Source organism: Callospermophilus lateralis, chromosome 17 (genome assembly GCF_048772815.1).
Source record: "Callospermophilus lateralis isolate mCalLat2 chromosome 17, mCalLat2.hap1, whole genome shotgun sequence".
NCBI lineage: Eukaryota > Metazoa > Chordata > Mammalia > Rodentia > Sciuridae > Callospermophilus > Callospermophilus lateralis.
In genome coordinates this window covers 57,089,599-57,103,637 of record NC_135321.1, presented here as the reverse complement: position 1 = coordinate 57,103,637, position 14,039 = coordinate 57,089,599, and the positions used below count along the sequence as shown (strand labels likewise).

The 14,039-nt window shown below is 33.2% G+C and overlaps 1 protein-coding gene across 6 annotated transcripts in view; it reads right to left on the bottom strand.

The window, feature by feature from the left end:
- Ankrd12 (ankyrin repeat domain 12) overlaps positions 1-14,039 on the bottom strand; it is a 116,777-nt gene that overhangs the window by 81,597 nt on the left and 21,141 nt on the right. For 5 of the 6 annotated variants that reach the window (XM_076836676.2, XM_076836673.2, XM_076836672.2 and 2 more), the window contains exon 2: positions 7,761-7,898. The exons of the other annotated variant lie outside the window; for it this stretch is intronic. In XM_076836676.2, the coding sequence (XP_076692791.2) occupies positions 7,761-7,847 (87 nt within the window). In that variant the 5' untranslated portion in view covers positions 7,848-7,898. The remainder of the gene's footprint in view (positions 1-7,760; positions 7,899-14,039) is intronic. 6 annotated transcript variants of the gene reach the window in all.

The window sequence follows — 14,039 nt, the reverse complement described above, 5'->3', positions numbered from 1 at the left end:
TTGGCAACTGCTGACCCCCACCATTCCTGTTCTTACGGTAATTAGTGGTAACTGTGGTAATTTAGTGGTGTTATAGTTGCAGCAAGGTATTTATTTAAATGCTCTATATTGTGTGCATCACTTGTTACTACTATTTCTTTCCCACTTTTCTGTAAGGTTCTGGGAATCTATTGGGAGAGTACAAGTTCACAAGGTAGAGACTCTGCTCCTAACAAACTAAATTCAGTCAAAAGACAGTACATCTTGCTTCACATGCAAATTAACAACAATCAAACTTTAGCTATACTTTAATATAAACAATAAAAACACACAAAAAAATCAAAACAACAAGTATCAAAGAAAGAATGGCTAGGGGCGGCCCTCCGGTCCTACACATGGACCTGTACTCTGATAGCAAAAAGAGAATTAACACAAAGGCTGTGGATACACCTCTGAGGGAAATCATAATCTAGAGCACTCTAGGGCACTCTGGCAACAGAAAGCTGTGCTCCTAAAAAGCCACACATAGTGTGGAAGAGAAATCTGTCTCAAAAGATACATAAAATCCAATACAGGAATATAAGAAATATGAAATGGTAACACAACACCTCCTAGAGTTTATAATTCACTAACAACTGACTTCAAAGACATTAAAGTGGATGAAAGAATAAACAATGCCAAAGAATGATTATGAAAATAAATAAGTAATTCCAAAGAACATAGAAAAATAACAGTGAATTAAGGAAGTCAGTACAGAATATGACATTAAAAAAGGAGATAGAGATATTGAAAAAGAACCAAACAGAAATCCTGGAAATGAAAGACACAATAAATTAATCAAAATAAAATATTCAGTTGAAAGTCTATAGAGTAGACCATGCTGATGATAAAATTTCAGAACTAGAAGACAAAGTGGCTGGCCTTGAACATTTAGACAGAATTAAAGAAAACAAGCACTCATGATCAGAATATACAAGAACGCTGGGATATTATGACACCAAATTTAAAATCACTGGAATTGAAGAGGGTTTTGAGATATAGGCTAACAGAATGGATTTCTTCAGGGAAATAATAACAAAAAATTTTGCAAATCTTGAGAATGAGACGGACATCCAGATACAGGACATTCAAATCCCCAAATAGACAAGATCAAAAAAGAACCTCTCCAAGACACAATATAACAAAAATGCCTAAAATATAGAAAACAAAATTTCAGAAGTCTCTAGATTAAAACATCAGGTCACATTTAGAGGCAAGTTACTTTTGATTTCCAAGATAAATAAAAACTAACAGGATTCATGACTACTAAGGCAGTACTACAGAATTTCCTTAAAGAAATACTCCACATAGAATAAAAACCAAATTCCAGAACCCAAAAATAAATAAATCTCATTTGAAGAACAGTACCAAATTAAATATCAGAAATTAATCAAAAGGAAAGAATTAATAAACATCTCTTTTTTTAATAAATACTGAATGTAAATGGACTCTCCAATTTGAAGGCATAGGCTGGTAGAATGCTTTAAAAAATAATACTTTAATATATGTTGTTGCAAGACACTTTACAGGAAAATATTGTCACAGGTTCAAAGTGAAGGACCTGTCAAAATTGAATAAATTTTGATATACTAATATACTATACAAATGGAGCCCCCAAACAAGCAGAAGTAGCTCTCCTCGTATCAAAGGCAAGGTCAAGCCAAAATTAATGAAAAGAGACAAAGAAAGTCACTTCATACTGGTATACAGAACAATTTGACAAAAAAATATGATAGGAAATACTTCTGCCCCAAATATTCATGTACCTAATTACATAAAAGAGACACTACGCAAATTAAAACCTCAGATGGAGCCCTATGCAATATTACTGGGTGATTTCAACACACCTCTCTCACCAATAGATAGGCATTCAAGCATGAACTCAAAAAGACTCTTTGGATCTGAAAAATATTATAAATCAAATGGATTTAACAGGTATCTATAGATTATTTTATCCTAAAATACCTAAATATACCTTTCTTCGTAGGGTTAGGGTTAGGGTTAAGGATCATGGAATCTTCTCCAAATGAAACATATTTTAGGTCACAAAGAACTCTTAGCAAATACAAAAAACTCTGATATAATTTCTTGCATCTTATCACATGATAATGGAATAAAATTAGAAATAAATAACAAAACACCCTACAGAAACTATAAAAACACATGAAGTTTGAATAATACACTTTTGAATGATGAATGGATGATGAAAGAAATCAGGGAGAAATTTTTAAATTCTTAGAATCAAACAAGAATAGCAATAGAACATACCGGAAACACTGGGACATTATGAAGGCAATATAAAAAGAAAGTGTATAACTATGAGTGCCTACATAAGAAAATAAAAAAAAAATCCCAAATAACTTACTGATGCATTTCAGGGATCTTGAAAACAGCAAACTAATACCAAAACCAGTAGAAGGGAGGAGGAAATAATTACGATTAGAGCTGAAATCAATACAATTAATAACTAAAAAAAGACTCAAAGGACAAATGAAACAAACAGTTGGGTCTTTGAAATAATAAGACTGATGAGCCCATAGCTCAAACTATCCCAAAGAAAAGAAGACTCCAGCCAGGCACAGTGGTGCATGCCTATAATTCCAGCTGCTCAGGAGGCTGAGGAAGGAGGATATTGAGTTCAAAGCCAGCCTCAGCAAAATCAAGGCACTAAGCAACTCACTGAGACCCTGTCTCTAAATAAACATACAAAACAGAGCTAGAGATGTGGTTCAGTGGTAGAATGCCCCTGAGTTCAATTCCCAGTACAGAAAGAAAGAAAGAAAGAAAGAAAATAAGACCCGAACTGATGAAATTAAGAGATGAAAAAGGAGAAACATTACAGAGACATCATAGAAATCCAGAGGCTTACCAGGGACTATTCTGAACATACTCATAAATTGTAAAACCTAGAAGAAATGGATACATTTTTAAATACATGAGACCTGTCAAAATTGAATAAGGAGGACACATAAAACCTAAACACACAGAACTAGCAATGAGATAGAAGCAGTAATAAAAATACTTCCAACACAGAAAATTCCAGGACAAGGTTGATTCTCAGTTCTTCTTTAGAGGTCTGGTAGCATTCAGCTAACGCCAATGCTCTTTAAATCATTCCATAAAATAGAAAGAGACGAAATACTTCCAAATTCACTCTATGAAAACCAGTATCAGTCATACAAAAAACGAGATAAGGACACATCAAGGCAGAAAACTGCATACCAATGTCATTGATGAACTTAGATGTAAAAACCTTAATAAAATACTAGAAAAACATATTCGACAACATATTAAGAACATTGTACATCTTGACCAAGTTGGTTTTGTCCCAGAGATGCAAGGATGGCTTAATATACAAAAACCAATAAATGTAATTCATCACATAAACAGATTAAGGACTTAGACATGTCAATAGATACAGAGAAAGCCTTCAACAAAATTCAAAATTCAGCACCCATTCGTGAAAAAAAAAAACACTGAAGACACCAACCTCAGAAAGAGAAGGAACCTATCTTAACATCATAGAGACTATATACAAAAAGCCCAAAGCCAACATCATAATGAATGGGGAAAAACTAAAAAGCATTTCCTTTGAAATCTGGAACAAAACAAGTATATCTACTTACATCACTCCTATTTATTATAGTACTAAAAATTCTAGCCAGAGGAATCAGGCAAGACAAGAGGACAAAAGGGATAAAAATAGGAGAAGAAGATGTCAAATTATTATCATTTGCAAATGACATGATCCTGTACTTAGAAGATCCAAAAACTCAACCGAAAGACTGCTACTGTTAAAAAGCAAATTTTGTGAGTAGTTACAAATTCAACAAATAAAAATCAAAAGCTTTCCTATGCACTAATGATGAATCTAAGAAAACACTTAGAAATAAATCTAATCAAGGAGGTAAAAACACTTAGAAATAAATCTAATCAAGGAGGTGAAGACAGAAATTGAGACTTCAGGAGATAGAACGATCTCACATGTTCATGGATAGGTAGAATTAATATTTATTAAAATGGCCACACTAGCAAAAGCAATATACAGATTCAATGCAATTTCCACCAGAATACCAATGACTTTGTTCACAGAACTAAAAAACACAGTCCTAAAATTCATTCGAAAGAATAAACACCCAAACAGCCAAAGCAATTCTAAGCCAAAAAAAGCAATGCTGGAGGTATCACAATACCTGATGACCTATGGTAAATAATAGAAGACACAAGTACATACAGATTCAGTAATCTGATCCTCAATAAAGGTGCTGAAACATACACTAGAGAAAAGACAGCCTCTTTAACAAATGGTGCTATTAAACTAGTTATCCATATGTATCAGAATGAGAATAGGTCTTTATCTCTCATCCTACACAAAAATCAACTCATAACAGATCAAAGATCTAAGAATTAGACCAGAAATTACACAACTCCTAGAAGAAAACACAGGGCCAATGAAACCAGTCCCAAAGGGGGTGTGGGTCAGGGGAGGGAAGTAAGCTTCTGCACAGCAAAAAATTAAAAGCATGAAGTAGAAAAACTAAAATACGGGAGGAAAATCTACTCTCTGACAGAGAATCAATATCCAGAACATATAAATAACTCCAAAAAAAAAAAAAAAAACCCCCCACCAAAGAAACAACCCAATCGATGAATAAGGAAATGAACTAAAGATATTTCTCAAAAGAAGAAATAGAATTGCCAACAAATGTATGAAAAAAAATGTCCAATATCTTTAGCAATTAGGAAAATGCAAATCAAAACTACACTGAGATTTCAACTCACTCCAGTCAGAATGGCAACCATCAAGAATACAAATAATAATAAACACTAGAGGGGATATGGGAAAAAAGGAACACTTTGGTGGGTGAAAAGCAGTATAGAGGTTCATCAAAAGACAAGGAATGAAATCCCCATGTGATCCAGCTATACCACTCCTTAGCATTTATCTTAAAGAATTAAAGTCAACATACTGTAGCAATAGATGCATGACCATGTTTACAGCAGCAAATTACAACAGCAAATTATGAAACCAGCCTAGGTATCTGTAAACAGTTTGATAAAGAAAAGTGTGGTTTATAAACACAATTCAGAGTGAAGTTATGTCATGTGCAGGTTAACAGATACAACTTGAGAGCATATGTGAAGTGAACTAAGAAACACTAAAAACTGACTGGTTCATGTGTTTTCTCTCCCATGTGAAAGCTAGAGAGAAATAAAAGAGGAAAAGAAGTTGAGAGGGTGAGGGAGAGAGGGAGAGGGAGAGAGAGAGAGAGAGAGAGAGAGAGAGAGAGAGAGAGAGAGAGTGTGTGTGTGTGTGTGTGTGTGTGTATAGCAGGGGTCTCATGAAAATAGAAAGGAGACTAGTAGAGGAAAGCAATCAGGGGGTGGAGAGAGGAGAAGTAATGGGGAACAAAATTGACCAAATTATAGTATGTACAAATATGTAACAACAAATTCCTTTCTTGTGTATAATTACAATGTATCCTAAAATAAATAAATAAACAAATAAAAAGTTTGAGGCCAACCTGGACAACTCAGCAAGAACCTATCTTTAAAAAGATTGGGGGAAAAAAAAAAAGGTTGGAGATTGTACCTCAGTTATAGGGTAATCCTAGATTCAATCCCTAGTACTAAAAACCAAATAAATAAATAAAATAAAAATCAGAAAAATAAAAATACTGAAAAGTATTTAAAACAAAAAAAGGCAACATAGAAGAAACATGTATGAACAAAAAGAAAAATAATAGATATAAACTCTTACTAGATAAAAACCACATCAATAATTATATTAAATGTCAGTAGACTAAATATGCAAATGCCAGGGACTGCCAGTACAATCAGGCAAGAAAACATAAAATCCAGACTGGCAAATAAGTAAAATTATCTTAAGTCACAGATGATATGATCTTATAGAAAATCCTAAGCAATCATAAACTCTTAGAGCCAATAAACAAGTAAGGTCACAGGATACAAGACCATTATATAAAATTAAGTTGTATTTCTATTTTATCAACAAAAAATCTAAAATGAAAGTATCTAAAATAGCATTGACATAAAAAATACTTGTAAATAATTTAACAATAAAAGTACTAATTTTGAACACTGAAAACTACCACAGTTCTAAGAAAAACTGAAAAGGACCTAAATAAGTGGACCAAACAAGCTCGTATACTGGAAGACAATATTGTTAAGATGGAGATACTACCCAAAATGACCTAAAGATTCAATATACAGGGCTGGGGTTGTGGCTCAGTGGTAGAGTGCTCACCTAGCATGTGAGAGGCCCTAGGTTCAATCCTCAGCACCACATAAAAATAAATAAAAATAAAGGTATTGTGTCCAGCTACAACTAAAAAATAAAAGACTCAATATACAGCTTCAATAAAATTCCCATTAAAATCCTAATAGGCTATTCTTCCAATGGACCCTAAATAGCCAAAACTTTTTTGAAAAGAAGACAATATGAAAACAGATACTTCTTGAAGTTTGAAAGCAGATTTAACATTTCCCGGGGATGGGATAAGAGTGGGGACCAATTGCAAATAGGCAACAAGGATCTTTTCACAGTGATGGAAATAGTGTAAAACTAGATTGTGATGACAGCTATATGGATCTGTTAGCAAAAAACTAGGGGAAACTTCAGATGTCCTTCAATAAGAAAATGGCTTTAAAAGAAATAGACTCAAAACAAAAAAGAAAACAAAGAAAAATTTGAAATAATGTATAAAACCAACTAAAAAAGGAAACTAGAGATAATGAGATCAGTTAGAAGACATTAGTTTATAGGTTCTGGGTATCTAAATAAAATAGGATGGAGAAGGACAGATGGAAAAAGAATCACCTGTCATTGGCACTAATTACTAAGACTACTGTTAACATTTATTAAGCATTTACTTTGTGTCAATCCTTGTGTTAACTATAATATGCTATTTCTCCAACAAAACAACCATTTAAAGCATTATTTCCCTCTATTAGACATAGAAATACTGAGGATGGAAAAGTTATATAAATTTACCCAAGTTACAGACCTGGAAAACGTGATAGCTAGTGTGTATATGTGTTTTGTCAACAAAGATTAGGAGGTAGGGAAAGAAATGCCAAATAACTGTGAAGTCTTGGCACTTCCCCCTTTCTTGTGATTAATTATTTTTTAGTTGTAACCATGTTCATATCAGGGAACAAAATAATTGTATCCTCAGGAATCCAACTGATTTCTGGTGCTTCTGGTGTTTAGATAAATAGTTTGGACTTACCTAGTATTATGGTTTAGATATAGAAGAGGCCCATGTGTTTAAGGGCTGTGTCCCCAGCATACACAGTAGAATTAAGAGGAAGTGGAACCTTTAAGAGGTGGTGCCCAGTACTAAATCTTAGGTCACTCGGTGCATGCCCTCAAAAAGATAATGGGAATCCAGCCCTATCTCTTCTTTTCTTTTACTGGCCATGAGGTAAATGTCTCAGCTCCTCCAAAAACCACTTACTGCCTCACCACAGAACTTAAAGCAGTGGGCTCAACTGCCCATGCACAGAAACCTGCAAAATTGTCAGCCAAAATAAACTTTTAAACCTTTCTTCATTGCAAATCACTTCAGGTATTTGTGTTATAGTAATGGAAAGCTGACAAACACATCTGACATCAATGCAGCTTTTTATTTTATGAGTAATTATTAAAACTACCAAATTTGGTGTCATTTTCCCCAGTTCCAAAAAGAGTAAAAACAACTTAAGTTACAATCATGTACCTTTCTTCCATATGGCTTCTCTACCATATTGCTGTCACTGTCAGAATTTTCACTCTGAACTGGTTTTGCAAACCCAGATTTGGGCATTTTATAGCTGTTCAGCTAGCTTCTTCTTCTATCAGTCTTCTCATCCTGGATCTGTAAAGAATGGATATATGAGTTATTTGTGTGTGTGTGTGTGTGTGTGTGTATGTGTGTGTGTGTATGTATGTACATATATACACACATACATACACACACACACACACACAAATAAAACCTCTTAAAATTAGGCACCACAATTGAATTAGGCACCACGATTAGTCCAATTTTTTGTTTTCCCCAAGTCTCTATAAGATCATTTATTTTCTCAAAGCTATTCCAACCTAAAATAAGTTTTTACTTAACAATTTGAGGTTCTAATTAAAGTTATGTTGTTCAAGTCCACTTAACTAGTCACTGACAAAAAATAAAATCATGTTATTTCCCATCTTCTCTACACTACGAATACCTTTTGCTTTCTGAATAACAACAAGCAGTGAAATCTCCAAATACAGTCCCTACTAGTTCTGCGTTGGCTGGAATTCATTTCTGAAGATTCAACCAAGAACCTAATTAGTCTGATCGGTTATTTTACATCATGTAATTTCCTATATTAAGCCTTTCCTACTTAAAATCCCTAGTATAATTTTTAATTCTTCATTAACTATCCCAAGACATTTAATAATTTTATTAACCTGTTCACCAATACAATATTTATGTTGTATTGTAATTATTACTATTTGCACCATTTGCTTTCCAATTCGTTCAGCCTATTCTCTCCTATTCTGTATCCTGCCAAAAGTTATACTTAAGACAAGGTTATGCTTGAGAAAGCTAGAAAAAGTTTTTGAGGTTTTATATGTAAAAGAGGAAGATAAAGCTAGACTTGTTTTGCTGTCTGATGAGCTATTAGCCATGCGTGGCAATTTAAAGCTTAATTAAAATTAGATGACATTAGAGTAGCTATTACAATTTACACTGCAGATATATAATTCTATCATCACAGAAAGCTTTAGTGCACTGTATTGGGTTAGACAGAGGCTCCTGGCCAAGAGCCACACAATAAGCAGAATGACTTGAGTTTATTTTTAACTCTTCATGCTATAAATTTCTTATACACGAATATCATTGGTCCAAGAAAACTGTCATTCTGATACTTAAGTGAATAATTAAAATCTAAACACTGTCAATCAAGTATTAATGAAATCTACTATGCTCTTGAAATTGTTCTACTGGTTAAAATTTTGGTTTTGATGTTTTCTTGACTTTACAGAGAAAAAATACAGCTTATACCTTAGGGCCACTCAACTGTTTCAACTATTACCAAATAAACAGAATCGTTTAAACAGCAATGTCTTCAAAGCTGGCTATGTGTAAATCTTAGGCAGAGACAGAATTATATAAGTCATAAAACACAAACTCAAAACTGAGCATTATAATAACACAAATCATCAACTTAAGTGAAACTAAGAAAGTAATAATAATCTCTCCTTTGTAGATGAAGCAAAGCAAGTTACTAGTGAACTAAAGGAGTGTGGTGAATATTAAAATACTATAGGCAATATAGTAAATAGGCTATATTATGAAACTTTATTTTTTAAATCTCTACTTGGAAAAAAGTTAGCACTTATGTGATAAAAATCACAATTATATTCCAAAAATATTGCTTTAATCAACAAATATTAATCATTTAATATATAATTAGGTTCTGGTCCTGAGATGTAAACTATAATCACTAGATCAACCCATATAAACTATACAAAGTAAAACCAAAATCACAGTAGATAATTAAAAGAGAATGTATAAAAATGTACAAATAACCCAACAGAAGGCAGGAAAAGAAAATTGAGGAATGAAGTACAGTGGAAACTAAGCAAAAAATGACAGACCTAATTAAAATACCAAAAATTATGAAATACTAATGTTTTAAATACACTAACCAAACAAACAGAGATTGTCAAAAGAGGGGAGAAGAATGGACATGAAGAAATTCACTTCAGATATATTAATATAGGTAAGTTAAAATAAATGCATAGAAAAACAGTATGCCATGTAAGTGTACTAATCAAAGAAAAGCTAAAGTGGCTATATTAATATTGGTATAGATCTCAGAGCAGAAAAACATACATATTACTTGTTGATAAAAGGGTCAATTCACTAAGACATACAAATCCTAAATACATATACAACCAACAGAGAACTATAAAACACATGAAGCAAAACTTGGTAGAACTGACTGAAGAAATTCTAACAAATTCAAGAAATAAATTCAAGTAGGCTTCAACTACTCTCTAAGAAAGAAAATTAGCAATAGTGGATCTAATTGACATTGACAAATAAGCTTTCCCATCTAGAGTAAAATACTCATTATTTTCAAAGGCACACAGAATATTCACCAAGATAGGCCATCTTTAAAAAAATTTTTTTTAATTTTAACAAATGTAAAACTTTAAACAAATTAAAAGAAAATTAAAATTATACACAATTTGTTATCAGAAAAAAAGAAATTACACCAGAATTATAGAAGATTAAAGGACTATCTCCAAACTAAAAAGTCAAGAAAAATTGAAACAGAAAACTTGTTCTTTAAAAAGATCAATAAAATTGATAAGTCTCTAGACAGATCAATTAGAAATAAAACTATAACCACATGAACAATAAAAGAGGAACAACATGCAGATACTATGAATACATAAAATATATTACTAATACATGCAAATAAATTCAATAAATTATTATGAAATACACAAGTTCCATCAAAGACACCAACACCAAAGCTCACTCAGGAAAGATCACCTCAAAAGCTCTGTATTTATTAAAGAAATTAAATTCATAATTTAAAAAAAAAACTCCAGGTAAAGATGGCTCCAACGGTGAGGCCCACAAAATATTTCAGGGGAGAAATAATGCCAATTATACACAAACTCTCCTGAAGAAAAGAGGCAGGAACACTTTTATAAGGACACCATTGCCAATACCAAAAGCAGACTATGCCTTCTACAACAAATATTCAGACCAATATACCTCATGCAAACTAAAAAACAAATCCCTCAAAAATATCAGCAAATCAAACACAATTATATAAGGATATATACCATGAATGAGTAGGCTTATCCTAGGAATTTAAGGTTAATTTATTCGATATAATTGCTTTATTAATTAAAGCAAGTAAAAAAGAATATCTCATATGACAATGTTTGATAACATTCAATACTCATTAATAATAAATCTGCAAAATAGAAATACAAAACGGAATTCGAATGCTTTCTATGATTAACAATGAGTCAAGGATGTCTCACCACTATTATTCAACACTGTACTTACTGGTAGTCCTTATCAATTCAATAAAGAAAAAAAAAAAAAGAAGTAAAAGGTATATAACTTGGAAAGGAAGGAGTAATAGCAGGCCTTATTTTCAGACGCCATGATCACCTATGAAGACAAAGCCATAGTATCTACTAAGAAGTTAACAGTACTAATAAGTAAGGGCCAGGTGTGGTGATACACACCTCTAATGCCAGCAACTTGGGACAATCACAAATTTGAGAACAGTCTTAGAATTAAGCAAGACCTTGTCTGAAATTTAAAAAAAAAAAACAACTTTTTTTTTTTTCTTTTAGGGCTAGGGATGTTGCTCGGTGAAAAAGTGCCCTGGCTGTGTGAATAACATTGCTATAATCTGTATTCTTAAGTAGAACAGAGGTCCATGTGATAAATGCTTGATCTCCACAGTGCCATTATTAGTAAGCAGTAGAAAAAGACTTTAAGAGGTAGGGTCCACAGGGAGGTCTTCAGGTCATTGGGGGTGTGTCCTTAAAGGAACTGTGGAACCCCAGTGTCTTCCTCTTCTTTTTTTCCCTGTCTCTTTTACTGCCTGGCTATAAGGTGAGCCATTCTGTATAACTTTGAGGTTCCACTAAGGTATGTGGCTTTGTCACAGCCCTACAACAACAGGGCCAATTGCTCATGTCTGAAACCTCTAATTAAAATTTGAGCAAGAATAAACCTTTTCTCTTTATAGGTTGATTACCTCAGGTATTTGTTATAGAAAGGGGAAAAAATTACTATCACAAATATCAGAAACACTAAATCCTTAAGGATAAATATAACAAAATGTGTCTAAGACTGTACAGTGACAAACACAATACATTGATGAAATTAAAGACCTAAATAAACCTATACCATGTTCATTAATCAGAACGTTACCTGATTTCCTTCCATATTTACTATAAAGACAGAGTAATCAAGACAGTATTTACTAACCTAATGTAGATATGACACGTAGGAATATCCAGAAATAGATATACAGGTATGGCCAACTGCTTTTCAAAGAGCTATCAATACAATTCACGGGGGGAAAGGATGCATTTTCAACACGTGGTATTCTACAATTGCATATCAATATTGCCAGAAAACTGATATTTGACCCTTTCCTCATATCTCAAAACACATCATACATCTAAATGTATGAGTATTACTAGCAGAAAATATGAGAATATTTCTGTGATCTTGGATTACACAAAATTTTCCTAAATGGATTATGAAAAACAAAAACTTTATAAAAGAAACAATGAATAAACTGGATTTCAGAAATAAAATCTTTTGCTCTTTAAATGACCTTCTTAGAAAATGAAAAGTGTCAGGTGTGGTGGCATATACCTGTAATCCCAAAGATTTGGGAGGCTCAGACAGAAAAATCCCAAATTCAAGGCCACCTCAGCAACTTGGCAAGATACTGTATCAAAATAAAAATAAAAAGGTAAAGCACTCCTGAGTTAAATTCCCAATAGCCACCTCCCCCGGCAAATGAAAAGCAATTCATATAAGGAAAAAATACCTACAAAAAACATCTCTGCAAATCACATCTTTATAGAAGATTCATGCCCAAGACATATAAATATAACTCCTGTGAATCAATAAGATAAAAAAACCAAATTTAAAATGAATAAAAGATTTTAAAAGTTCATTAGAGAATATAGAATAAGCTGGGTGTAGTGATGTGTGCCTGTAATGCCGGCTGCTAGGGAGTATTGCATGTTCAAAGCCAGCCTCAGCAACTTAGCCAGACCCTGTATCAAAACAAAAAATAAAAAGGGCAGAAGATGTGGCTTAGTAGTTAAGTAACCCAGAGTTCAATCCCTAGTGGGAAATAAAAATTGTGTGCGCGCACACTGTATTTAATGGCAAATAAGCACAGGAAATGATGTTCAACATCATTAGTCATGCGGAAAGTTAGTAATGAACCACAATACACACTCAAAAAAATCAACTAATTAAAGACTAGAATCAAGTGTTGGTGAGGACATAGTGAAATTGGAACTTTCTTTCACATAGCCCTGGGGGTTCAGGAGCAAAGTGGCATAGCCATGTAATAAATGAAAACAGTTGGCAGTATCTTCATGTGGCTAAGAAGAGTTTACACTATTCCATTCTTTTTTTATCAGAGTTTTGGTATCTATTACACTACTTGTACTTTAACCTCTTTGCCCTAAGAACTGCAGAGAGGCATTAATACTTGTTTAAGGGCTACTTTATTGTTTAAGCCAGATCAGGTACAAGATCTACTTTAGACTTTGTTATCCAACAGCTAAAGGATACAATATAAGTACTTGATTTTACTTTTGGAAAAATGTTTCTTTCCTTAAAATTAATAAATACATTCTTGCTCCTTACAGACCAAAGACATGACTAAAGGAAGGAGAGTTAGGGAGAAACTCTCAGGTGAGGTAAAGAGTCCAATAAAAAAGAAGTCAAAACTCTTTGCAAGATAGGGCTGAGAGGGGGTGGGAAACAAACAACAAAAATAATCAACTCCAACTGATAGTGTGGTTAGAGAATTTTCAGGAACAGAAATAGAATTTGTGGGGGTGAGGTTGTGGCTTACTAGTAAAGCACTTGCCTCAAATGTGTGAGGCACTGGGTTTGACTCTCAGCACCACATATAAATAAAAAGTAAAGGTCCATCAACAACTAAAATGAATAAATAAAACTTTAAAAAAGAAACAGAATTTGTGGATGGGTAGATTCTACCTGTAAAAGTTTTTACAAAAGTATTCCTCTAGGAGTTACATAGAAAAAAAAACTATTTGAAGATTGCTTTTATAGTCCTCTGCATTTACTGAGTGCTGGACCCTCAAAGTCAATGCTTTAAACATTGTTATTTTGTTTGTTCTAATTACTCCATCTTATCGCTTTAGGTTCAACCTGAAGACTGTTCCTGGGAGTCTAACAAAGCACTACCATTATCCTTTAGCTTCT